This window comes from Perca flavescens, chromosome 14 (genome assembly GCF_004354835.1).
Source record: "Perca flavescens isolate YP-PL-M2 chromosome 14, PFLA_1.0, whole genome shotgun sequence".
Classification (NCBI taxonomy): domain Eukaryota; kingdom Metazoa; phylum Chordata; class Actinopteri; order Perciformes; family Percidae; genus Perca; species Perca flavescens.
In genome coordinates, this window is record NC_041344.1 from 8,310,675 (window position 1) to 8,336,805 (window position 26,131).

Sequence of the window (26,131 nt, forward strand, 5' to 3'; positions counted from 1 at the left end):
CTCACATGTAGGCGGTCGGGCCTGTGCACGTCTGTGCCGGGGGCCCGTTGTCTCATAATTCACTCATGAATATAACAATGGACATTCATTTTTCAGTTTTATTCATCTTGAAAAAAATGTTTCATGTTTATATTTGTCAAATGTTTTATCTTGGGGGTTACACATTGCTCTTGTCCGTAAAAAAAGATGTCTATTATAATTTTTTTAATGTCTTTTATCACACTTACACCTACTTAGTTTGTTAAATCTCAACTGTTTGGTAAAAACTGTGATCGGTTGATGAAAAACATTTTGTATTCCCAAAGCAAGTAAGAAATGCATAATAACATTATTATTATTATTATTATTATTATTATTATTATTATTATTATTATTATTATTATTATTATTATTATTATTATTATTATCAATTTCAATTTCTACGGCTTTTGCATCATGTTTTATGAACTCATTGTGTTTTCTGTGCATAAATGTTGTAGTAAGAAGTATTATTTCTCTCAGAAATATGAAGTATATACAAATAACGTAGAAAAGGAAACACTGAACACTACATAACAAGTCACTGTCAGTCCAAAGAGGCATGTCATCCTTCATTGTAACAACAGGTGGCGGTAGTGCTCCAAAAAAACAGTTTGACTCTCTTCATGAAGCCAAACAAGAAGAAGAGGGATGATTTTTTTTTTTTTTTTTTTTTTTTGCCGGTGTTGAGTTCTGATATTTCCGACAGCCCCTGACGTACACACCAGCGGAGTCTCATCCTGCAGCTTAAGTGTTCCTCCGGACCTCCACCACCTCTCCTCCTCTTCTTAACCGGGTATCCGCCACTTTCAGCCGGCCATGGCGCTCCGGAGCTTCTTCGTGGGAGGAAACTGGAAGATGAACGGCACCAGGGAGAGTCTGGAGGAGCTGATCACCACCCTGAACACCGCCAGCCTGCACGACCAGACCGGTAACTGACCGACTAACGCGTCTCTGGGTGTTACGCACAGTCTGCAAATGAACTGTCTGCAGGTTTTATGATGCAGAGATCAATAAAAAAAAAAAGTAATCGATAAAGAATCAGAGAGGAGATGATGCTGCTGCTGCTCAGATGACGCACTGACATTGGCAGTCATCATCATCAGGATGAGTTGCATAAAGGCCTCTGACGTTTCTGTTTATCCTCGTGGAAAGTAACTAAGTACATTTACTCAAGTACTGAACTTAAGTGTGATTTTTAAGCAGCGGTGCAAGAAGTGTTTAGATCCTTTACTTCAGCTAATACCACGCTGTGAAAATACTCCACTACAAGTAAAGGTCCTGCATTCAAAACCTTAGGCTACTTAAGTAAAAGTATTATCAGCTAAATGTAGGACACACACACACACACACACACACACACACACACACACACACACACACACACACACACACACACACACACACACACCTACTTAAAGTAGGCTACTTAAGGCAAAAGTATTCATTGTTCAGTGAAATGTTCCTTGTCAGTGTTTTCCTATTACCGGTATATCTTATGTTTCTGGATTCATATTTCTGCTGCATCTATGTGAACGTTGCATTTTCCTGCTGTAGATGTTTATGGTTGTGCTCATTTTTAGGGCTGCAATTAGCGATTGTTTTCATTGTGGATTAATCTGTCGATTTTATTTCTCGACTATAATCGATTAGTTGTTTGCTCTATAAAATGTCAAAAACTGGTGGAGAAAAAAAAGGATCCCTACAGAGATTGTTAAAGAGTAAGATCCTTTTTCTTTAACACAAAACAGCCCCGAAATCGCTATCGCCAAACCCACCAGATATCATTTAAATAAACAATAGTTGTATCACCTTTTTACAATATGGGGCATTTTAAGAAAATGTAATTCTGTACATGTATTTAAGTATGTTGATTGCAGGATTAATGCAGGAATATTTTTTACATTGGGGTTAACTTTTAAAGTGAAGTTACTAAAGTAAAAGATGTAAGGGGCGACCTCAGACCTCAGGCTCATGTGGCTTTGGAGTCCTTGGCAGTGGCGCAGGTTCAAATCCGACCCGTGGCCCTTTGCTGCATGTCACCCCCCTCTCTCTCTCTCTCTCTCTCTCTCTCTCTCTCTCTCTCTCTCTCTCTCTCTCTCTTTCCTGTCTTCAAGCTGTCAATTAAAGCCCATAAAAGCCCCCAAAAAAATTAAAGGATCTGAGTACTTCTTCCACCACTGCTGATCCTGACCTGCAGCTTTTTTTAATTATTTATATAAAACTGTTTATATGTGAGCTTGTTTGTTGAGTTGCTTTTTGATTTTTTTTTGGCCATTCTCAACAGGGCTTCAACTAATAAGAAGTATTCAGAGTGGAAAACCAAAGTGACAACAACATAAAGGGTTTTTGAAATAGTAAAACTTTATTAAACTTAGGAACCTAAACATGTTGTTGCAGTACTTCAGAATGAGGTAGCCACGGCAGACTGCAGCTATCAGCGATGGACCTCCCCCTGAAAATGAATGTAACCCAATTTAAATTAAATTATCCTTTTCAGTCCAGGGCCAAAAGCCCCATTTTGGCATCGCCATGGGACACTTCTTCTGGTAGAAAGTGAGAAAAGAAATAGAAAAAGTCTCAGCCCAAACAGAGATGAAATTAAAGTCACGATGATCTGATTTTTTTTTTTCCAGAGGTGGTGTGTGCACCCCCCTCCATCTACCTGGACTTCGCTCGGTGCTGTCTGGATCTCAGGATCGGCGTCGCAGCCCAGAACTGCTACAAGGTGGCCAAGGGAGCGTTTACAGGGGAGATCAGGTATCTCAGCCACTGAAAGAATGCACTCGTGAACTATTCACGATGCAGTCTGACTTATTAATTAGACGGCAGGCTGAGGAATGCTAAAATACATTTTCTCATTGAGGATATGGAGACATTTTTTAATGTTAGTGCCTTGCAGGAAATCCTCACATTCACATTAGGGCTGCTTGATCATAAAAAAAAAATCATAATCCCAATTATTTTGGTCACTTTAAAATCACCAATCGCCTCTCCGTGAACCATCACCTTATCGTGGTGGAGAGGTTTGTGTGTCTCTGTGAACCTGAGGGCTGTGTTGTCTGGAGCTTTGTGCTCCTGGTAGGGTCTCCCAAGGCAAAGTGGTCTCAGGTGAGGGGCCAGACAAAGAATGGTTCAAAAACCCCAATGAAAAAGCTAAGCAGAGATGGAGTGACCCTGCCCGGAGGAAGCCCGGGGCCCCGCCTGGAGCCAGGCCCAGACGGTGGGCTCGTCGGCCCGAGCGCCTGGTGGCGGGGTTTGCCACGGAGCCCGGCCGGGCACAGCCCGAACAAGCTACGTGGCAACTCCCTCTCCATCCCATGGGCCCACCACCTGTGGGAGGAACCGTTGGGGTCGGGTGCGATGCCACATGGGTGGCAGTGAAGGTCAGGGGCCTCGGCGGACCAGACCCGGGCAGCAGACGCTGGCTCTGGGGGCGTGGAACGTCACCTCTCTGTGGGGAAGGAGCCGGAACTGGTGCGGGAGGTGGAGCGCTACCGGTTAGATCTGGTGGGGCTTACCTCTACGCGCAGTCTTGGTTCTGGAACCATACTCCTGGATAGGGGTTGGACTCTTTTCTTCTCCGGAGTTGCCCAGGGTGTGAGGCGCCGGGCGGGTGGGGATACTCACAAGTCCCCGGCTGAGCGCTGTGTTTGGAGTTTACCCCAGTGGACGAGAGGGTCGCCTCCCCACGCCTGCGGGTTGGGGGGGAAAACTCTGACTGTTGTTTGTGCATATGCACCAAACAGGAGTTCGGAGTATTCGGCCTTCTTGGAGACCTTGACTGGAGTCCTGCATGGGGCTCCAGTGGGGGACTCCATTGTTCTGCTGGGGGACTTCAACGCACACGTGGGCAATGATGGAGACACCTGGAGGCGTGATTGGGAGGAACGGCCTCCTGATCTAAACCAGAGTGGTTGTTTGTTGTTGGACTTCTGTGCTAGTCATGGATTGTCTATAACGAACACCATGTTCGAACATAGGGATGCTCATAAGTGTACCTGGTACCAGAGCACCCTAGGCCGAAGGTCAATGATCGATTTCATAATCGTTTCATCTGATCTGAGGCCGTATGTTTTGGACACTCGGGTGAAGAGAGGGGCAGAGCTGTCAACCGATCACCATCTGGTGGTGAGTTGGGTCAGAGGGTGGGGAAGACTCTGGACAGACCTGGTAAGCCCAAACGTGTAGTGCGGGGTAAATTGGGAACGTCTGGAGGAGGCCCCTGTCCAACAGACTTTCAACTCACACCTCCGGGCGGAGCTTTTCGCATCCCTGTGGAGGCTGGGGCATTGAACCCGAGTGGACAATGTTCAAAGTTTCCATTGCTGAAGCTGCAGCGAGGAGCTGTGGTCTTAGGGTCTTAGGTGCCTCAAGGGGCGGTAACCCACGAACACCGTGGTGGACAACGGTGGTCAGGGAAGCCGTCCGACTGAAGAAGGAGTCTTTCCGGGATATGTTATCCCGGAGGACTCGGAGGCAGTTGCAGGGTACCGAAGGGCCCGAAGGGCTGCAGCCTCTGCCGTGAAAGAGGCAAAGCAGCGGGTGTGGGAGAAGTTTGGAGAAGACATGGAGAAGGACTTTCGGTCGGCACCAAAGTGCTTCTGGAAAACTGTTCGCCACCTCAGGGGGAAGGGGGAACCATCCAAGCTGTGTACAGTAAGGATGGGACACTGTTGACCTCAACTGAGGAGGTAATAGGGCGGTGGAAGGAGCACTTTGCAGAACTCCTGAATCCGACTAATCGCCCTCTATGTTAGAGGCAGAGCTGGAGGATAATGGGGGATTGTCGCCGATTTCCCAGGCGGAAGTCACTGATGTAGTCAAACAACTACACAGTGGCAAAGCCCCGGGATTGATGAGATCCGTCCAGAAATGCTCAAGGCTCTGGGTGTGGAGGGGCTGTCCTGGTTGACACGCCTTTTCAACATTGCGTGGAAGTCTGGGACGGTGCCAAAGGAGTGGCAGACTGGGGTGGTGGTTCCCCTTTTTAAAAAGGGGGACCAGAGGGTGTGTGCCAATTATAGGGGTATCACACTTCTCAGCCTCCCTGGTAAAGTCTACTCCAAGGTGCTGGAAAGGAGGGTTCGCCAATAGTCGAACCTCGGGTTGAGGAGGAACAATGCGGATTCCGTCCTGGTCGTGGAACAACGGACCAGCTCTTCACTCTCGCAAGGATCCTGGAGGGAGCCTGGGAGTATGCCCAACCGGTCTACATGTGTTTTGTGGATTTGGAGAAGGCGTATGACCGGGTCCCCGGGAGATACTGTGGGAGGTGCTGCGGGAGTATGGGGTGAGGGGGTCTCTTCTCAGGGCCATCCAATCTCTGTACAACCAAAGCGAGAGCTGTGTCCGGGTTCTCGGTAGTAAGTCGGACTCTTTTCAGGTGAGGGTTGGCCTCCGCCAGGGCTGCGCTTTGTCACCAATCCTGTTTGTAGTATTTATGGACAGGATATCGAGGCGTAGTCGGGGTGGGAGGGGTTGCAGTTTGGTGGGCTGGGGATCTCATCGCTGCTCTTTGCAGATGATGTGGTCCTGATGGCATCATCGGCCTGCGACCTTCAGCACTCACTGGATCGGGTTCGCAACCGAGTGTGAAGCGGTTGGGATGAGGATCAGCACCTCTAAATCTGAGGCCATGGTTCTCAGCAGGAAACCGATGGAATGCCTTCTCCAGGTAGGGAATGAGTCCTTACCCCAAGTGAAGGAGTTCAAGTATCTTGGGGTTGTGTTCGCGAGTGAGGGACAATGGAGCGGGAGATTGGTCGGAGAATCGGGCGCAGCGGGTGCGGTATTGCATTCAATCTATCGCACCGTTGTGACGAAAAGAGAGCTTAGCCAGAAGGCAAAGCTCTCGATCTACCGGGTCAGTTTTCGTTCCTACCCTCACCTATGGTCATGAAGGCTGGGTCATGACCGAAAGAACGAGATCCAGGGTACAAGCGGCTGAAATGGGTTTCCTCAGGAGGGTGGCTGGCGTCTCCCTTAGAGATAGGGTGAGAAGCTCACTCATCCGTGAGGAGCTCGGAGTAGAGCCGCTGCTCGCTGCGTCGAAAGGAGCCAGTTGAGGTGGTTCGGGCATCTGGTAAGGATGCCCCTGGGCGCCCCCTAGGGAGGTGTTCCAGGCACGTCCAGCTGGGAGGAGGCCTCGGGAAGACCCAGGACTAGGTGGAGGGATTATATCTCCAACCTGGCCTGGGAACGCCTCGATCCCCAGTCGGAGCTGGTTAATGTTGCTCGGGAAAGGGAAGTTTGGGGTCCCCTGCTGGAGCTGCTCCCCCCGCGACCCGACACCGGATAAGCGGACGAAGATGGATGGATGGATGGACTTTAAAATCACAATTATTTGATATGATTTTGCATTTATTGAAAAACAGTTAAACAAATCAACAGTGAAAACACCTTGAACTGTGAAATTTCCCCTAATACTTTTCCCGTTTGAACTTTTTGAAATCCCCTTCAGAACACAAGACCAAATAAGAGTTTGTTTGCAAAACGTAATGTGCAAAATTATCGTTTTTGTCTCGATTACATTGTTTTTGTGATCGTTTGGAGCCAAAATCGTGATTAAAATTTGAATAATTGCACAGCCCTAATTCACAAGTAATTGTTCCTTTCTCACACTGCACTGTAACCTTTAATCTTGTATTTTATACCTCTCTTATTCTAATTTTCTTTTTTTATTCCCCTTAACAAATGTTTTTAACTGCTTTTCAATGTTTTATGTGAAGCACTTTGAATCGCCTTGATGCTGAAATGTGCTACAGTATATAAATAAAGCTGCCTTGTCTTTACAGTACAAACCTGTACATTAAACCTTTTGTAAAATCATCCATCGCGCCTGTGACCAACTGTGACTTTAACATGTTTCCTCTCGCTCCAGTCCGGCCATGATAAAGGACTGCGGGGCAGACTGGGTGATACTGGGCCACTCTGAGCGCCGTCACGTGTTTGGGGAAAGTGACGAGCTGATTGGTCAGAAGGTGAGGCACTTCCTCTCGCTACGGAAAAAAATCTTTGTGTTTGGAGGCAGCCTGTGTGGATGTGGACGTTGTTCAATCCCAAAACGCTGTTAAGTTCAATTCAAGTTTATTTATAATATCAAATCATAACAAGAGTTGTCTCAAGACTCTAGACCACACTGTATCATTTACAAAGAACCAACAATTTCAGTAATTCCCCCAAGAGCAAGCATTTAGTGCAGACAGTGGTGAAAAAAAACTTTTTAGGCAGAAACCTCGGGTGGTGAGGAAAACTTCCCTTTAGGGATAAACCTGGGACAGACCCAGGCTCTTGGTAGGCGGTGTCTGACGGTGAACAGAGGCAATAATAGTCACAATAAAGATAATGGAACAGTGACTAGAAATAGTAGTTGTAGTAGTTCATGGCGTAGCAGGGCACTGCAGGGTGTAGCAGGGCACTGCAAGGCATACCAGGGCATAGCAGGGCACTGCAGGGCATAGCAGGACATAGCAGGGCACTGCAGGGCATAGCAGGACATAGCAGGGCACTGCAGGGCATAGCAGGACATAGCAGGACATAGCAGGGCACTGCAGGACGTAGCAGGGTGTAGCAGGGCGTAACAGGTCGCAGAGCAGGACTACGGCAACAGCTGCAACCATGATTTAGGTGCCACCCTAATCCAAGGAAAACTGCTGGGCAAAAAAACAGAAGGACTCCGGGGAATAAGTTAATAAATTAGTAACAAGCATTTCTGGGACATGGATGCACACAGATGGGAGGAGAGAGGAGCTCAATGTGTCAAAGGAAGTCCCATAACAGCACTCTAACAGCATAATTAAGAGCTGGTGCAAGGCAAAGCTGAGCCAGTTCTATAAGGGTTGGTAGACGAATCTGACGACTATGAAGAGAAGGGGTGCCGTGTCTGAAGCTATACACCATGCCCACCATGTTAAGTGTCATTAAGGCTTATTAATCCTTTAAGGCTTTAGTGAGTAACGTTTTTATATTATTGAACGCCTGTTACATTCAAGCCATTGCTAAATGAGTTGATACAAAGCTAATTAAGACTATCAGCTCCACACAACTCTCTCTGTATTTCTCAGTATGGCTGTGTTTAGAAAATGGTGTCGTTTGGCGACTTTCGCCTGGCGAAACTCGAGTGAAGATAATGACCTCTTCTGAAGAATCATGTTTTTTTAATCGTCCTTGTCCTCCTTGGCTACTAGCAATTGCGTGGAGGAGGGGTGGGGTTGGTGCTCTGGGGGGGGCAGGAACTACCCACTGTAGCTTTAAGACAAAGGCTAATATTTAGAATTTTAATCTGGACTTGTTTTCCATTTTAATTCTATTCCACTACATATCTGTGGAAGCATTAAGTGAATTAAAGCCTGCCAGTTGTAATATGTTGTAATCGATTGTGCAGATCCAGGTAAAGTCTCAAGTCTGTGGTTTGGGTCTCAGGTGGCTCACGCTCTGGAGAGCGATCTGGGCGTGATCGCCTGCGTCGGGGAGAAGCTGGAGGAGCGGGAAGCAGGCACCACAGAAGAAGTCGTCTACGCTCAGACGCAGGTCATTGCAGGTAAACAAAGGAAATCACAATTGTGTAACTTTTATTTTATTATTTGAGCCCGAGAACCGAGAAGCGTCGGTCGGAGAAGGCCCTATTGAAACGGCTCCGTTTTATAAATCTCTTCAATGAATCACATTTTTGAGGGGCTTAAGATGCTCAAAAACTCACCAACGTTATGGGTTTCGTGCTCGTTTGTGACAAAATCCCTCAATAGAGCCCCCGTACAGTTTTCAAAGTAAAATCCCCCTCCTTTAACTTTTCACGTAGACTAACGGAAATTGGTACGCATATGTAACATGTTACGATGTACAAAAAAGCCTCTTGTGGTTGTACCCTACACCCAACAGGAAGTCAGCAATTTTCAATTTACTGTGTAATTTTAGTGCACATTTCACCATTTTCAGATCTTGTACTATAAAAAAATTCTGTGCAATCTAAAGACTTCAAAGATGAGAAGTTATAACATTTTCGTTTAGCATCGGGAGGGGCGAGGGCCCGCTGCTTGCCGCTTCCATTTTTTTGAAATATTTTTCTATATTGTTCATCTTTTTTTATTCTTACACTGTTGGTCTTGTGGATCTTCTTACTGTTTTCCTGAGGTTTTTTCTTTATGAAGAGAATCCACTGGTTTTATTTATACACTGATGAAGATTTCACACCAAAAAAGGTTATTAAAAAAATAATAATCAGGATATGAGGTGACTTTTCCATCACCGTGGGATTGCGGAACATCAACAACACATACAGCAATAATAATCTCTGTTCATATCTATCTATCTATCTATCTATCTATCTATCTATTGATCCATCTATCTGAAAAACCTGTTCCACTCAGTGTGCAGTCCGATATTACAAGATTTTATTGAGGGTCTTTTCCCTGGTTACTCGCAGCCCACTTCTGTACTCAAAGTAGGCTACACGCTGATTTAAAATGCAAATAGGTCAGTGGTCTCTGCTGTATCTTGAGACCCGGTCGTCTTGTTCCTCTGTTAACGCATGACTTTCTCTTCTGAGAGCTCACAGAAAACAAGTTACAGAACTGACGGATCCTTGCAGCACTGCTCTGCCTCTTGGATGTTTCTTGGTCTGAAATAGATTGACCTTTTCTGTTAGCGTACGGCAATTTGATTTGCTGTTATTCCTTCTGAGCAGCAGTTAAGCGATAGTCCTCAGAAATCCACCGGAGTTTAGAACGCCAACACAAAGAAAGCGGAAGGTAACATAAAGACATGCATGCAACTAGGACTACAGTTGAAAATTAGCCGACTGGCTAACACTGGCGCATTTACAGAAATGTTGATTAATGTGCATTGTCCTAATATAAAATAAATCAATCTTCTAACCGACATCCGGCCTAAATGAGGGACATCCGGAGGAATTTCCGGCGGCACCTGAGCAATCCCGGAAATGAAACGTAGTCAATATAGACTAACCTATGTTTGCGTGACTACATCATCATGTTAAATATTAGAAAATACTTTTTTAGTTCATAAATATCATTTTTTTTATGTGTTCCAGAGAACGTGAAGGACTGGGGGAAAGTGGTTCTGGCATATGAACCTGTGTGGGCCATCGGCACGGGCAAGACAGCTTCACCTGAACAGGTAACACTGACTCCTCCCTCTGGTAATAACTGCAGTTTGTCCAGCCCAACAAGTCCTCCAAACCATGTGACGATATCGGCCGTTTGTTCCCTACCCTCTAATACCAGCCACAGGAGCGGATCATATATTAGCGCCCCTAGCGGTGGCGGAAATACAACCTCATGTCTAAACTAGAGAATGTCGGTCACGATTTTTAAACACGTCTTTAACGTTGTGAAACCGTTGCAGTTTGGTTAGGTTGAGGCACTAAAACTACTTAGTTAAGTTTAGAAAAACATAGTGGTTTGGGTTTAAATCCGACGTTACTTCACTTCAGGTAACGCACGTGACGCTGAACGTGACCTTGTTAAAGGTCCCATGGCATGAAAATGTCCCTTTTATGAGTTTTTTTAACATTAATATTAGTTCCCCCAGCCTGCCTGTGGTCCCCCAGTGGCTAGAAATGGTGATAGGTATAAACCAAGCAGGTTAACCTTGGCATTACCTTAATGTACCGTTTTGTCCGACCTCCACAGGATGGATGTGAAAGTACTGAGAAATACAGAAAAATCATGCAGGCGGGGGCCTGCATGATTTTTCATAATTTATAATTAACAAGTAACTTGCTATCCATGATTTCTTGCAAACTTGGTCACATTTGGTTTACAGACCTCTAAATAACAAAGACCCGTTTCTTTAACCTTCATTCCATTTAAACTAACTCAACTAACAAACTGGAAGATGAAGGTTTTAGGAAGTTAAACATTTTAAATTAGTTTTGGAACACTGGAAATAAATTGTGCACAATTCACAAGTAAATTCACAATTTTGCGTGTGTGTGTGCGTGTGTGTCCAGGCTCAGGAGGTCCATGAGAAGTTGAGGGCGTGGCTCCGAGCCAACGTCTCAGACGACGTTGCCGACTCCGTGCGCATCATCTACGGAGGTCAGTGTTGATATTTGGAAGTTTTACTTATCCTAGTGGTCGTATCCTGTGTGTATTTGGGAAGCTTTTTTTTAGCTATCCATACACCGGTTCTATAACCCTCCTACAGTCAGGTTTTAAGAATTTAAACAACAAGTTTTTGGGGCGGAGGTTTAGTTTTAGCAACACAATTAAGTCATGACCTTTTCACCAAAACATATTTAAGTATATGAGTGATATTTCCTGCATTTACAGTATATATTTAAACTGATATCAATCTTGTTATTGGCAATCATGCTTTCTCAACCCACATAAAGTCCCTTTTAGTTTGATCGATACAAAGCTGATACCTAATGATATATAATCAATAAATTAATCTTTGCATCAAAAGAAAACTGATATTTTCTGCCTTTTTGTTGATGTTTCTTTTGTATGTTGTATTGTTCTTGTGTAACTTGAAGTTACAGTCTAGGATCTTTTTTTAGGAATTATAACTATTGTCCAAAACGCATTTGGTGCTTCTCATAATTTTACAAAGTCAGAGCTAACTGTTACAGAGATTTTAGTGAGTACATTCAACTGGAACAGCAACATTTGGGGGACAAAAGTAGAATTTTGTTAAATACTGTTTTAGTACTTTTCCTGTACCTGTTTTGACAACCCGTTCTCACTCCCATCTCGTTAAATACTTTTTGCGTCAATAACAAACACCAAATGCACCTGACCAAGCGTCACTTTTTGACGCGATGGGAGTTGTACAGAACGTTGGACCTGATTGGTTCGACATAATCGCCTCATTTCTGTGTTCTCCAGGTTCAGTAACGGCAGCTAACTGCAGAGAGCTGGCGTCTCAGGGCGACGTGGACGGCTTCCTGGTGGGGGGAGCCTCTCTCAAACCAGAGTTTGTTGACATCATCAACGCACGTGCATAACGGAGACTGGAAACGTCCCTTTACATCGTCCCAATGTGTCCTCAAACTGGGCCGGCTGATCCACAGATAGACGTGTGTCGAGTTACAGCAAGTTTTATTTAGCTAAATATGTGTTGGTTAAGGTAAATAAATGGCGGTAGAATTAATTCAAAGTCAATATCTGCACTTTTCTGTCATTTGTGGGTCATTTGTTTTAGTTCTTTTTGTCACATTACAGTATTGAGTCAAACTACTGTATATTTCAATTTCTTTTTACCGTTGGGTCAGTTTCTAACCGTGTTGGGTTACAGTATCAAATGTCTTTCAACTCGATTGTCCGTGTTCGCTTCAAGGTCAGTAAACTTTGTGATAATGGGAAACTCTTCGACGGGTCCGCATGTGTTCCGCTGATTTATTGAACTATTTTAAAGAGGACACACAAAGTGTGCACGGTCTATTTTTCAGATGACTTTTCTTCCTGTTTCACTTTTATTCGAGAGGTCGAAGTGGTGACAAACAAGAAATATGAAATCAAGATTTGATGCAAACAATTCACTGTTTATTTCATCTCAGCGGTTAATTTAAAAGGGAAATGGCAGATATTGTTTCCAGCAGAGGATCAGTCCGACACCCCCCCCCCCCCCACGTTGTTTTGTGTCCTGATAACACTGTTGTATTGTGTTACTATTGTATTAATGCTTTCTCTCTGTCACCTAAATGCACTAACTGTTACTTCAGGGCCCTTCAGAATAAAGCTTTGGACAGAATGTACTTATCGATATATATACATATATAATGTATATACATTTTATTTTTAGATTAGTGTGTGTGTGTGTGTGTGTGTGTGTGTGTGTGTGTGTATCTTTCTGCTCAGCATTGAGGTCTTTTATTGTGAAGTTGTCACCAATAGGCATTAAAGATGCACGTAGTTAACACTGTACACTGCTGCTGTATGTTTAACACTGGGTGACATTTGTTCACATGAATAAGGAGGATGTGACCCATGTAAGAAATAAATGAATAAATAATTAAAATGTTGCAAGATGTTTTGTTTGTTTGGTGTTTAATTTCAATCTTGTAAATCATTGTTTTCAGTTTTATTGACTGTGAATTCACCTCAGGAATGGGTGTCTGATCCTGCCCGACTTCCTTCAGATGAAATGCACTGAATTTAGAGAATATTACCGTCACCATTGCAGCCCTCAGTATTCCAAAATCCCCGGTAAAGTTTTCATGGCACGTTCATGTGCTCACAACCATGAGTATACTGTATGTGAGATTCTTAGACACATCTCATGGAAACATAGCGTGTTACATGTCAGCAGTTACAATTTTCAAATATTACCACAGTTTATTACAAATAACAAACAAAAGCTCTCCAGTTTCGTTGGGAAAAAAGCAAATTCTGTTTTTCATGAATCATACGTTCGAAAAGCTACAAAAAGATAAGCACTGTAATTTGTATGATTTCCAAGGGATTTTTTTTTCTGTGCGCACCACGTTGATGACCGATGTATAAGAACGAAGCTGGCTGCGTAGAGAGAAGGTTGGGTTAGATGGCTGGGCGTTAACATACAGGACTTTCAAGCCAGAGATCGTATTTTGCTTCCCAGGGAAAACTAAAGCCTTTCACCCAGGAAATGTGAGTTCCTTAGGATTGGTTTAATCCAAACCACGATCTTTTTCCTAAAATTCACTAGTCGTTTCGGTGCCTAAAACTTAACTTTCGTCGCCGCATAACGCTCACTCTTGCCTAAACTTAACTGTAATCTCCGCCGATATGACCGGCAGCTCGCGGTGCTCTGTACTCGGTGCACAGTTAGCTATTTTTGGGCAACTAAACCACCAACTGCCGCTGACCTGACGGAGCGCCACAACGGGAGATCGCGGTGCTCTGTACCTAGGATTGGGCCTCGAGAACCGATTCCTACTTGGAATCGTTTAAAACATTCTGAATCCAGTGGAATTGTTTCTTTGTTGGAATCGTTTGAAGGATTTGGTGTCAAATCTGATCATGGGTTCCAAATTTAACAAGCGCAAGTTTTGGTTTCCGTAGCAGCCAGGCGCTTCTTGTGTCGCAGCCATGGGGCACAGTAAGCAGGGCTCTAATGTGGCTTTATTTTACGTTGAAAAAGCCCGGTAAAACTGCAACCCACCATTGAATCAAAATAAAACTTTCCTCTTATTTGTGAAAATAGGCACGTGACCCGTTTCGACTCCACCCCTCAAAGAATCTGAATCGAGAATCGATAAGAACGCAATCGAAAGGAAGAATCGCAATTGGAATCAGAATGTTTAAAATCCAAACCATGCCCAACCCTATCAGTACCTGGCTCACAGTCACCTATTCTCGGGTAACTGAACCCCCAACTACTGCTGACACGACGGAGCACCATGCGGAGAGTCATAGCCGGTGTCACAGAGCTGTGTATCGGCTAAACACATCTACTAACTGCCGCCGATATGGCTGAGCGGTAACAGAAGCCCGTAGCCAGCGTCACGGAGCTCTGTAGCGGCTTAAACAGCTAGCAACCGCCGCCCTGTAGCACGGAGCTCTGTAGCCGATGTCACGTGACCAAGCAGCGGTCTCCTGGTTTTCGTCGGATATCATGACCCCCAATTTCCACCGGTTGCGGAACGTCTGCGGATCCGCTCCGGAACGGCGGCGGAGTCATTAGGTTTCCATTAAAGTCAGTGTGTGTATTTCCACTGACTGCAGAACGGCTGCGTTCCGACTCCGTTCCCAGCTCTGGCGGTCCGCAGCCCTCCGACAGATAGTGCGGGACAGGAAGTCGAGCACAGAAACAAAATAAAATAAAATAATTTTCAAAATAAAATACACGGTGCACTTCACCTTGAAAACACAGCACAGAGCTGTTTCCCCTCTACTTCTCTGTATGGAAACTAACTTGTTGGTTTTGTGGTTGTATTCTACGTGAATTCGCGAGATCTCGTGGGTCTTCGTGACTTCCGGTGTCAGTCATGGCCGCAGCCGTTACACAACAAATCCGGACCCGGTGGGTATTGACGGACGGCGGAGCACGGAGCCGACACGCAGCGGAGCTGGTCGGCAGGCGTTCTGCATTTGGTGGAAATCCCCGGTAAGTTTTAGCGTGCATCATTTTTCGTACGATACTCCACGAACCCGTATGCGTTGTTGATTTATAGGACAAAAAACCTGAACAAGAAACTAGGGCACAAAAAAAGACAAAAACCTTTTAACTGTGATTGAAATTGTAAATTAACATCTTTTTATTTCACATATTTTCACATTATTTCCAATGACAAGCATTCTTTTTTTGGGGGGGTTTTAATTTTCTTTATTCTTTTTTTCAACACAGCTATTCTATTTGACATTCAGGAGGAACAGAATGAACGTAGGGGATGTAGATATTTTTTCCTTTTTCTTTAGGACAAAGGCGGGATTTTTCAAGCATAAAGGACAAATAATCAGAATCACATCAGGGCGGGAAGAAAAAGAAGGGTTTTAGAAAACTGAGAAACAGACACGACGAGAAGAGAAAGGAGATAAAAAGGGGGAGGAGGGGGAGGACAGAAGTGGGTGGAGTGCAGGTACTTCAGTGTCCAGGTGAGAGTGTGACACAGCAGAGTGTGTAAGTGTTCATGTGTTTGTGTAGTTTTTTTTTTTTTTTTTTTTTTTTTTTTTTTTTTTCACTCAGTCCCTGAAACCGCTGTTTCTGCGAGTGCATCTTTCTTTTGGTGCTGAAAGTTTTCAGTTGCGTGCGTCAGTCAACATTATTCTATTATATCTCTACTTATGTATCTCTCTGTTTTTACAACAATGATCTTTATTTCTGCAGGTCTGTCCTCTGGCTGTACATGAACTATTCCTTTAAAACTACAGTAACAGTGCATGTCTGGCTTATAAATTTGATGTTTTTATGATATTCCCCTGCATTTGCATTTGTGTGAGTGTGTGTTGCATCTGTGTAATCTAGTGTGTGTGTGTGTGTGTGTGTGTGTGTGTGTGTGTGTGTGTGTGTGTGTGTGTGTGTGCATCGTCTCTATAAGTCCAGTGCATAATTTATTTTATTTTTAATTTTTTGCTTGGCTCTTTTGTTTGTGTATTCTTTCATGTGATCTTCCATTTTGCATGGCTCGTTTAATGTTTGTCTTGTCTGTCTGTGTGTGTGTGTGTGTGTGTGTGTGTGTGTGTGTGTGTGTGTGTGTGTGTGTGTGTGTGTGTGTGTGTGTGTGCGCATACAGCAATCGTCTCTATAAGCCCAGTGCATCATTTATTTTATTTTAAATTTTTTGCTTGGCTCTTTTGCTCGTGTGATCTTTCGTGTGATCTTTCATTTTGCATGGCTTGTTTCATGTTTGTCGTGTGTGTCAGTGTGTGTGTGTGTGTGTGTGTGTGTGTGTGTCAGGTTCACAGGGCGCTGGGGTTCCTGAAGTTATGGCCTGCAAAGCGCGCCTGGTCGCCCAACTCCTCCTCAATCCTGCAGAGAAGAAAAGAGAAAAGGACAGAGCAGAGGAGGGGAATTATTTTTTAAGCCGTGAAAGGGAAACATGTCTGTCTCTAACAGAGAAGAAGTTTTTTGTCACTTACGAGAAACTAAAAGTCAGGACATGTCTGCCTCTTATGTTTTGACTGTAGGATTTCTTTTGCAAGTCTGCATGTGTGTGTGTGTGTGTGTGTGTGTGTGTGTGTGTGTGTGTGTGTGTGCGTGTGTGCGCGTGTGCGTGTTTCTGCTTCACTGCACTGATTAGCGTTTATCGCTGGTTAATGCTTCTGTAAGTCTCTCCACCCTCCACCTCTCCTGCGTCTCCTCAGCAGTCCGATGGGATTACAACACTGAGCCGATCCCACTTCCTCCTCCTCCTCATCCTCCTCCTCCTCCTCCTCCCACTCCTCCTGCTGCTGCTGACTGGCTCGGAAACATGGGGTGACACAGACGCTGCTGTCGCCTGTCACGTCAATTAGCTCTGCGATGGTAAGCGCTAAGACAAAGCTGGAACCTGAGGAGTCGTGTTATACAGTAGCAGGGCCGCTGCCAGATTTGGAGCCAAACGAAGATACAGAGAACTACATTTTAAATGTACGCAGCAATTGTACCTTTAAAAGAAATGATGATAACATGCAGATTTTAAGTTTCCGGGTTTTTTTGTCCACGGGTTTGACAAGTTTTGATGATCCTGTAAATAAAACTTTGCAACCTGGACTAAAGTTCATATAAAGTCTTGTTGTGAAAAAAATCTAAAGATAAAGTAAGATAAGAAATGATCACTAGTTGGTTATTGAAATTTGTCAAAAACAGTAAAACAAGTCATGAACAGTGTTTAGAGAGAGAGAGAAACAGAATTCAGTATGAGTCCATTTTCTCACAGAATGTCTGCATTAAATTATGAAATTAAATTCTGTCAAATTTTCAATTAAATAAAAATAAAGCAATAAAGTTAGTGTGTTACAGGATTGTGTGTGTGTGTGTGTGTGTGTGTGTGTGTGTGTGTGTGTGTGTGTGTGTGTGTGCTTGTTTTACTCTATTCGTGGGGTCCAAAAACCGGGGAATACAGTATACTTGTGGGGCCCGAAATGCTAGACCCCACAAGATTAAAGGGCTGTTAGAGGGTTAAGACTTGGTTTTAGGATTAGGGATATAATTAGGTTATGGTTAGGGTGAGGGTTAAGGTTAGGCATTTAGTTGTGATGGTTAAGGTTAGGGTAAGGGCATTATGTCAATAACAGGTCCCCACAAAGATTGTGTGTGTGTGTGTGTGTGTGTGTGTGTGTGTGTGTGTGTGTGTGTGTGTGTGTGTGTGTGTCACTGACCTCATGAGCTGGTTGTACTTGGCCAGCCTCTCAGATCTGCAGGGAGCGCCAGTCTTAATCTGCAACACAGAGACAGCAAGGATCATTATCCAAAAGAAAATATTTTGCATGAGTGCGTGCATGAGTGCATGAGTGCATGAGTGCATTAGTGCATACGTGCGTGTGTACCTGTCCAGTGCAAAGTCCCACCACCAGGTCAGCGATGAAGGTGTCCTCTGTCTCTCCTGAGCGATGGCTGACCATCACGCCCCAACCATTCGCCTGAGCCAGTTTACACCTGAGAGACGGACAGAAAGAGGAAGAAAGTTTACACACACACACACACAGAACAAATACGACCTCCTGATGTTTGCAGTGTAAAAACCAGCGACACAAGCAACATGTAAAAGCACTTTATATTCCGCACACTCTCTGGCAAGCGTCTCAGACGAGTAGCTGAAGTGTTGTAAATAGTTAGGTTTAGGTGAAAGTGCATGTGTTTAGGAAGTAGGGTTAGGGTTAGGGTTAGAGTTAGGACATATGGCTTAGGTTGGGGTAAAAGGGGACCACTGATGTGTGAACACACTTTAAAGGGGTTGTGGTTTGGCTTAACCCGTTAGGGTTAGGGTTAACCCGTGTCCATCACGTCATGTAATGGGCAATGGGGCCTAACCCACAAAAAGATTCCTTTCACTTGATCCGTTCGGTCCGATAACATTTAGAAGGTCTAGAAGAGCCTCACGATTGAATCATTTAATCCCCATTTGAGTTAGTGGAGCGCTAAACCAGAAGTAGCCGGCTGCCGCCGGAGGTCTCTAATGTGCCTGCTCTATGGGCTGAACAGTGCAGAAGCAGACCCGATCGTCCAGGTAATTTTACACACGGTAGTTGAACTATTTTGGCTCCATGCGGCACTGAGCAACCCTCATAGAAATGAGCGCGACTCCGCCTCGAGCGCTGTATCAATCCATCCATCCATCCATCTTCGTCCGCTTATCCGGTGTCGGGTCGCGGGGGGAGCAGCTCCAGCAGGGGACCCCAAACTTCCCTTTCCCGAGCGCTGTATCAAGTTCTTACAATATATCCATGGATAACAAGTTGTGTGGGAGAAAACAGATGTTTTGATAGAGTCGCTGTTATTCATAATGCCTAAAGACTTTTCTCCGTTTTTGATTGTCCATTCACCGTGGAGACACTGTTTTTTTTTTTTTTATGAACAAGCTCAGTTTTTAAATGAACAAGCTCGGTTCCCCCCTCATCCTGCTGAGGTATTAGAACAATATATCACATGAAGGACGCAGGAAGCTTTTTATGTGACGGGCACAATACATCACCTTTAACTGTCATCGGCACAGTTTTCTATCATTTCACCCTCCTGCTGTAATCCGGCTCCACTGTCATGACTGATAGCTTCATAACCCGGAGTGACGTTTGGTTCAGTCTGAGATTTATGCAGACTGGAGTACGCACTCTCCGCACAAAGATATCAGCAGTACAGTCAAACGCGATAGCTGCATCCGATACAGGTCAGCTAATCTTCATAGTAAAAACCTCCTGTCACTTCCTGTCCTACGTTTATCTCCTGTAAAGGTCGGTTTGCCGCTCCGCGTCTCTGGCACAAGGTCATCACGGCTGACAGGTAATGAGTGATGTGACAGACACATGCGGCGGTGTGTGTGTGTGTGTGTGTGTGTGTGTGTGTGTGTGTGTGTGTGTGTGTGTGTGTGTGTGTGTGTGTGTGTGTGTGTTTCCACATGTGTGACTCATAGCAGAGCAGCTGGGGCTCTACGTCTTTCTCCCTATAGGCCTCCCGTTTCAGCCAAGATGGATGTCCTTCTGTGGTCAGTTCACCGGCACGCCCGAGGCGGCCATATTACTTTTTTTCCCCCCTTGCTGAAGGAAGCCGTGTGTGTAGCGCTGGACCAACGCTGCGTTCACAACATTTTGGACTGTCAGCGATGGGTCGTGTTTGCAGATCTGTTTGAGTGTTTTTTTTTTATAATGTGTTGGACCTGTTTTAAGCAAACGTTTAAAATGTTGCAATAAAAGAAATGCAAATCAGATGCGTTTCCATCAACTGCTTTGGAGCAAATACATTTAATTACAGCGTAGTTTATTCAAAAGTGTCGGCTGCCCCCTCTTATTCAATTAGTTGATTAATCGGCCGTTTTGGTCATAGTCAACTATGAATTTTTTTACACTTTACTTGAAGGTATCTACATAAAAGAAGGGTCAGAGTTATGATTCATGTCACTCCTTCTTTCTATTTTTGGGGGAGGGGCATTTTTGCTTTTATTAGATAGGAAAGTGGAGAGAGAGGGAGTAAGACATGCAGGAAAACCATCACAGGTTGGACTCGAACCCTGGACCTTCTGCGTCGAGGAATAAACCTCTGCATATGTGCGCCCACTCTACCAACTGAGCTATCCAGCCACACAGTGTCATGTCACTCTTATGTAGATACCTTCAAGTAAAGTGTTACCCAATTTCTTTAGTCGATTAGTCATTTTTTTATGCTCGTTTCATGCTATGTGACTTATTTCTAAGAAACTTATGAGCACATTTCAGGTAAACCCAAGATTCAAAGTGGTGCTTTTGCATGATTCTTTGTCCATTTCCACGACAATATTTAAAATTCCAGTCAAGGTTTTTTGTCAAGCAGTGCTAAATCTTTTCCAACACCCTGGTTTTACCTGCTCAGACATCTAAGATTTTTATAGTCAGTCGCCCACTCCGAAATCATCGTTGTGCATTTAAAATTAACATCGAAGCAAAGCAGACATACGCCTGTATGGCCTCGGTGACGGAGCCGATCTGGTTGACTTTGAGCAGCAGGCAGTTGCAGGCTCGCTCCTCCGCAGCTTTCTCTATCCTCTTAGGGTTGGTCACCGTCAGGTCGTCCCCCACCACCTGGATCCCCACCTGGGCCGTGAGCCGGGACCAGGCTTCCCAGTCGTCCTGGTCGAACGGGTCTTCGATGGACACCACTGGGAAGGAGAGGTGACAAGTGAATAATGATGCACCGAATCCAGGATTTGGTTTTGGATTCGGCCGAATATTGGGCTTTATGACGGGGTTCGGTTTCTGCCGAACATTAGAATTTCTTTCCACCAAACTGAACCCTACACTAGAACTACGCGCACTACGCTGGTCGACGTAATGACGCCGCCGTTGATTACGCGAAGGTGTTGACGTAGGTGGAGCGTTCAATGCAGCAGGCTGTGAGAAAGTGAAAATGGAATTCATGAGCAGAAAAAATGTTGCTTGGCAGCACTTTCAGTCAAAAGAAGGCGGTTCAAGTCAAGCTACATGTTCAATTTGCAATGCCGATTTGTCTCGTGGTGGCGAGGAACCTAAACTATACACAACATCGCCGCCGTTAAAACATTTGCGTATGAAACATCCGAAAGAATACGAGTTGTGCACTACAAATACACTGCTGTGGACGTTGTTTACTTCATTAATGTGTTTACTGTGTTGATGGACTGAGGATGGGAGTAGGATTCAGTATTCGGTTTCAGATTCGGCAGAATCTTAACCAGTGGATTCAGTTGTCAGCCGAACCCCAACAATCTGGATTCGGTGCATCCCTAGAATAAAATATATTTTGTCTCTGGAGGAAGATCAACAAATACAACAACTATAATCCAACCTGGGTAGTTGTTGACGAAGCTCTGGTAGATGTCAGCCAGCTCCTCTCCGGAGATGTGTCTCTCTGGATCGGGCGGGGATTTGAAGTCCAGGTCGTATTTCCCCTCGCGGTAAAACTCGGAGGCAGCCACGTCCATCCCGACCACCACCTTGTCCGTGAAGCCGGCCTTCTCTATGGCTGTCTGCAGCAGATCCAGAGCTATTGTGATAGGAGAGAGGACGGAGTAGAGATGGAGACATACGGAAATGTAAGGCAAAAAGTAGGAAATGGAAAGAATGATGAACGCCTTTTCTGTTTTAGCCTTTGTCAGGCTGCAAACCAGAGGTCCCTTTCTCTCTAAGCATCGCATTCAGAGACCGATATGCAGACACTACTAAGGGCTGAAAAGTTGATTCAACCTCCTCTCCATCTTTATTGCTTTTAACAAAAACAGCTATATTTTTACTTTAAGGTGACAATGCATGATTTTATTATTGAACACCAATCAAAGCTATGGCTGCATTTTTGTCTTAAAATGTTTGCAATGACTGATTTCAGATTTCATAATGCAAACTAATTGGCTTTTATTTCACACTTAAGTAAGTAAGTAAAATGTATTTATATAGCGCTTTTCACAGATAAAAATCACAAAGTGCTTTACATAAAGATAGAATATGACAAATTGTAAATTAAACTTCATCCCACAATTCAGATTATCATCTTCCTCACCCTCACTGTTCTCCAGGATGTTGGGAGCAAATCCTCCCTCGTCCCCCACATTGGTGGCATCCTGGCCGTATTTCTCCTGGATCACCCCCTTCAGCGTGTGGTACAGCTCCGATCCTATCCTCAACGCCTCCCTGAGAGACAGACGGAGGGAGGGAGGGAGGGAGGGAGGGAGGGAAGAAGGAAGGAAGGAAGAGGTCATCAGAGAGTGTAGAGGCCAACATCAGCAGGAGAGAAAGAATCAAAGAGAAAGAAATGATGAGGGGCGTTAGGAGAAGAGGCAGGAAAGACTAAAACTCTTAGATTATAAATGAATAAAAACAAATGGCCAAATATAAATCCTTCATGTTGTAGTTTTTAAAAATAGTGTTGGAGATGAATTCTTACTTGAAAGACTCGGCTCCAACAGGAAGAACCATGAACTCCTGCATGGCCAGTTTGTTACCTGCATGAGAACCTCCATTTATCACATTAAAGGCCTGAAGAGAGGAGGAGAGGAAACAAGATTAGAGGAGAGGTAGCGAGAGGAAATGAGAAGCAACAAGAAGAAACATGAGAGGAAACAAGAGGAAACAAGAGGAAAAAAATGAAGACAAGAGGAAACATAAGAGGAAACGAGGAAACGTGAAGCAACGATAGGAAACCAGAAGAAACAAGTGAAATAGAGAGGAGAGGAAACAAGAAACAACGAGAGGAAACAAGAGGAGAGGACGGTAGAAGAAAGGGGAGAGTAGTAAACAAGGAGACAAGGAAAAGAAATGAGGAGATGGATAACAATTTTAGCAGCCTAAGAGGCCTGCATGTGTAAATCGTAAATGTGGGGTTCATCAAGCCTATAACTAATTTATTTTTCCAAATCACAGTTACAGTGCAAACACATGAGAAAAGAATGTAATATATAAATATGAATAAATTACATTTTAAATCTGTCAACTCAGGAGCTATCCAAAAAATGTTGTATTTTTATGTTTACACATCCTTTGTAAGTTTTATAACTTCATCAACATGCCTCTGATAGTCTTATGATGTTGCTGTAGCAGAGAATGTATTATTCTTGTTAGAGAAAACAATAAAATAGCTTATGAAATCATTTAGTAGCACAGGAAATCGCCCAAATTCAGGGTACACATTTTTTTTTTCAAAGCGCTGTGGGTAGATGTTGTGGTGGCAGATGTTGTGCAGTGAGTTTGGGTCTTACAGGAACCGGCAGCACCAGCTCTGTGTTTCCTGCCAGGTCGGCTATGTGGCGGTACAGGGGGACGTCTTTCTCCGCCGCACCGGCCTTACAGATGGCTAGAGACACTCCCAGGATGGCGTTGGCCCCAAACTGAGCTGTATGACGGGACAGAAAAGCAGAAATTCATCACCTTATTTTTTCCCTCACTGGCCATTGATTGAAACTTTAAACCTGTATTGGTAGTTTGAAATTAATTCTTGTTTTTAATTTCAAAGTCATCCAGCTTTCTTTAAAAAGTAGATTTGGCAGTTCAGATTTCTTTTAGTGTCAGGTTGTGTTTTACACGATTAGGGGTAAACTTGTCTCGCATTGCCATCCCTTCCTCCACAGCGCTGCGGAGGAGGGTCTGGTGAGTCCACGCAACATTACGGGATGGGAGGAATATGTGCTCTGGTTTATTGGCATTTCTTTAAACCAATCACAATCGTCTTGGGCGGTGCTAAACACTGGACGGAGCCACGGTGCCTCTGCAAAATTGCCTCGGGAAGGAACTTGTTTTGGTGGAACATGTGTACCAAAGTGGTGTTTTCAAAGGGGGGTCATTAACGGACGCCGCTCAAATGCCTCTGGGAGCAATTGGATAGTCCTTCAACCAATCAGATCAAAGATCCGGGTGACGTAGCAGCGATAGCGGCATCAACGGGTGGCTCCGCTTGCGATATTACGAATCCCACTATGGCCACGCCAAGACCCGCCCTTCAATAGCATTCACACACTACTATTGGCCAGGCGTCCATGCTTACATGTACAGGTCCTATCCCCTGACCAATCCCCTAACCCTAACCTTAACCACTCGAGGTGAAATGCCTAACCCCAACCAATCGAGCTGCTTCGTAGGGCGGGTCTTGGCGTGGCCATAGTGGGATTCGTAATTTTGCGCTCCGCTTCGGTGGCCATCATGTTGAATGTAAACAAAAAGCTGCTCGCCGTCGCTGCGCTATCGTCATCGTGTAAAGCCCGCCTCAACGGCTGTGATTGGTGCCTCGATTTGGAAAAAAAATGGAAATGGGCTTGAATGGGCTCTCGGCCAGACGGACTTGCACAGCAAATCTCAAATTTGCCGGAAGTTCGTCAGGGATTTCCCATGCTAGGGGTTCTGGGCATAAATCATGAGAATGTATTGCTAAATGTGATTGCAAAATATAATTCGATAAGGTCATCCACTGCAGGAATAATACACTGCGAACGGCGGCATAAAACGATGTGGTTTCTTGAGAAAAAGTTGCCGTCTTTCTTATACGTTTGTCTGCGTAAACCTGCATAGATATAAATGGATCTATTTCAACATGGACAGAAAGTTAATTAAAATCTTTTCACAACACATTCAGCTCCAGTTTAGTCTGACAGGTTTCCTGCGCTGCCCGAAATGATTAGTTGGCATGAATGTAGATTACAAATAAATGAACAGCGAATTAATTTATTAAGGGTGTGAGTTTTGGGTCTGTCGTGCCAACAGCAATCTATTTACTCCGTCTCGTTCTCCCGTCTGTATTTATGCCTCTCGTTGCCACTTTGTGACAAACGTGCCTTTGGTATTAAACATCTTTCTTTTCAAAATGCGTGTGAGTCAACGAGGAGATTTCCAGCTGGCTGTCGGACTCCAATGATGTGCTGTTAGTCCTGACGACTCGCTTCGACTCACATTTGTTTTCTGTGCCGTCCATTTCGATCATGGTGTTGTCCAACTGCTCCTGCTCCACCACGCTGATGCCCTGCAGACACACACAGACACAGAAACACACCGAGATAATATGTAACACCTAAAGCTTCAGGCCTGTTCCCTGATTTGTCAGCCAAAAAAATAAAAAGATAAATAAACAGGCTCAGTCTAAAGGAGTCTCAGACTAGCATAGCCTTCATTGTGGTTTTTACTTTTTGTTATTGGTTTGACAGACTTTTACATTGTAGTTTTATATCCCGTTTTTGACCGGATTATAAAAAAGTACTTTATGAACAAAGTTCTTAGTGGCATTATCATCATTATGACAATGCCCCACACACACACACACACACACACTAGTACAACAGGACCCATCCGTCTCTCTCAAGTGAGGAGCTCCGAGCCGGTTTTTTTCCCGCCTGACTGATCACCTACGTTTGCTGCAGATATCTGAATCATACTATTACACTCACACACACTCGTACAACTCCTTACGCAGAAACACACACACACCTCGTTCACTGTTCCTCTCACTCACTCACACTTTTTTCTCACACAGACACCAAGTCATCTTTCATTCACAGTATCTCTTGTTACACAACACACACACACACACACACACACACAGGGTTGTGGCACTATCTTTGTGGGGACCCGTCATTGACATAATGCATTCCCTAGCCCCTTACCCTAACCTTAAACATCACATCTAAATGCCTAACCTTAACCCTTACCCTCACCCTAACCATAACCTAATTCTAACCCTAATCCTAAAACCAAGTCTTAACCCTGAACACCCCTTTAAACTTGCGGGGTCCAGCATTTTGGCCTCACAAAGCTAGTTAAACAAGCCCACACACACACACACACACACACACACACACACACACACACACACACACACTTCTTCTCTCCTCCGTTAGATAGCTGAGAGCTGTCTGCTCATCCAGATGTGATATTGATCTGGACATTGATCGACTGAATCTGCGCTTGGTGTCACCTGCTGTGCAAGGTTGTTTCGTTCAAATTTAAGGGCCAAACTGGGCATTTTCAGCCTCGCTAACTGAAGCCCTGAAATCAGCTGGATCGGACATTTAAACGGCCTTTACCCCGCCAGCTCCAGAGTATCTCAAAGT

The 26,131-nt window shown here is 44.5% G+C and overlaps 2 protein-coding genes across 3 annotated transcripts in view; one reads left to right on the plus strand and one right to left on the minus strand.

Annotated features, from left to right (window-relative positions):
* The first annotated feature begins 727 nt into the window (after window positions 1-727).
* Window positions 728-12,481, plus strand: LOC114568221 (triosephosphate isomerase). Its single transcript, XM_028597687.1, has 7 exons — window positions 728-949; window positions 2,655-2,778; window positions 6,902-7,001; window positions 8,443-8,560; window positions 10,070-10,155; window positions 10,991-11,078; window positions 11,871-12,481. Exons 1-7 carry the CDS (start codon window positions 838-840, stop codon window positions 11,987-11,989), a joined length of 747 nt encoding a protein of 248 aa, XP_028453488.1. The 5' UTR covers window positions 728-837; the 3' UTR covers window positions 11,990-12,481.
* Window positions 12,482-15,990: 3,509 nt separating this feature from the next.
* LOC114567734 (gamma-enolase) overlaps window positions 15,991-26,131 on the minus strand; it is a 30,527-nt gene continuing 20,386 nt past the window's right edge. For both annotated transcript variants that reach the window (XM_028596833.1, XM_028596834.1), the window contains exons 5-13: window positions 24,978-25,047; window positions 23,297-23,430; window positions 22,486-22,577; window positions 22,102-22,232; window positions 21,394-21,591; window positions 20,527-20,728; window positions 17,931-18,039; window positions 17,763-17,821; window positions 15,991-16,431 (exon numbers count right to left, since the gene is read on the minus strand). In XM_028596833.1, the coding sequence (XP_028452634.1) occupies window positions 16,362-16,431; window positions 17,763-17,821; window positions 17,931-18,039; window positions 20,527-20,728; window positions 21,394-21,591; window positions 22,102-22,232; window positions 22,486-22,577; window positions 23,297-23,430; window positions 24,978-25,047 (1,065 nt within the window). In that variant the 3' untranslated portion in view covers window positions 15,991-16,361. The remainder of the gene's footprint in view (window positions 16,432-17,762; window positions 17,822-17,930; window positions 18,040-20,526; window positions 20,729-21,393; window positions 21,592-22,101; window positions 22,233-22,485; window positions 22,578-23,296; window positions 23,431-24,977; window positions 25,048-26,131) is intronic.

Coding starts and splice junctions, on each gene's coding strand:
- LOC114568221 (XM_028597687.1), top strand. CDS start 838: ATGGCGCTCCGGAGCTTCTTCGTGGGAGGAAACTGGAAGATGAACGGC. Junction 950..2,654: donor CAGCCTGCACGACCAGACCG/GTAACTGACCGA, acceptor TTTTTTTTCCAG/AGGTGGTGTGTGCACCCCCC. Junction 11,079..11,870: donor CGTGCGCATCATCTACGGAG/GTCAGTGTTGAT, acceptor TGTGTTCTCCAG/GTTCAGTAACGGCAGCTAAC.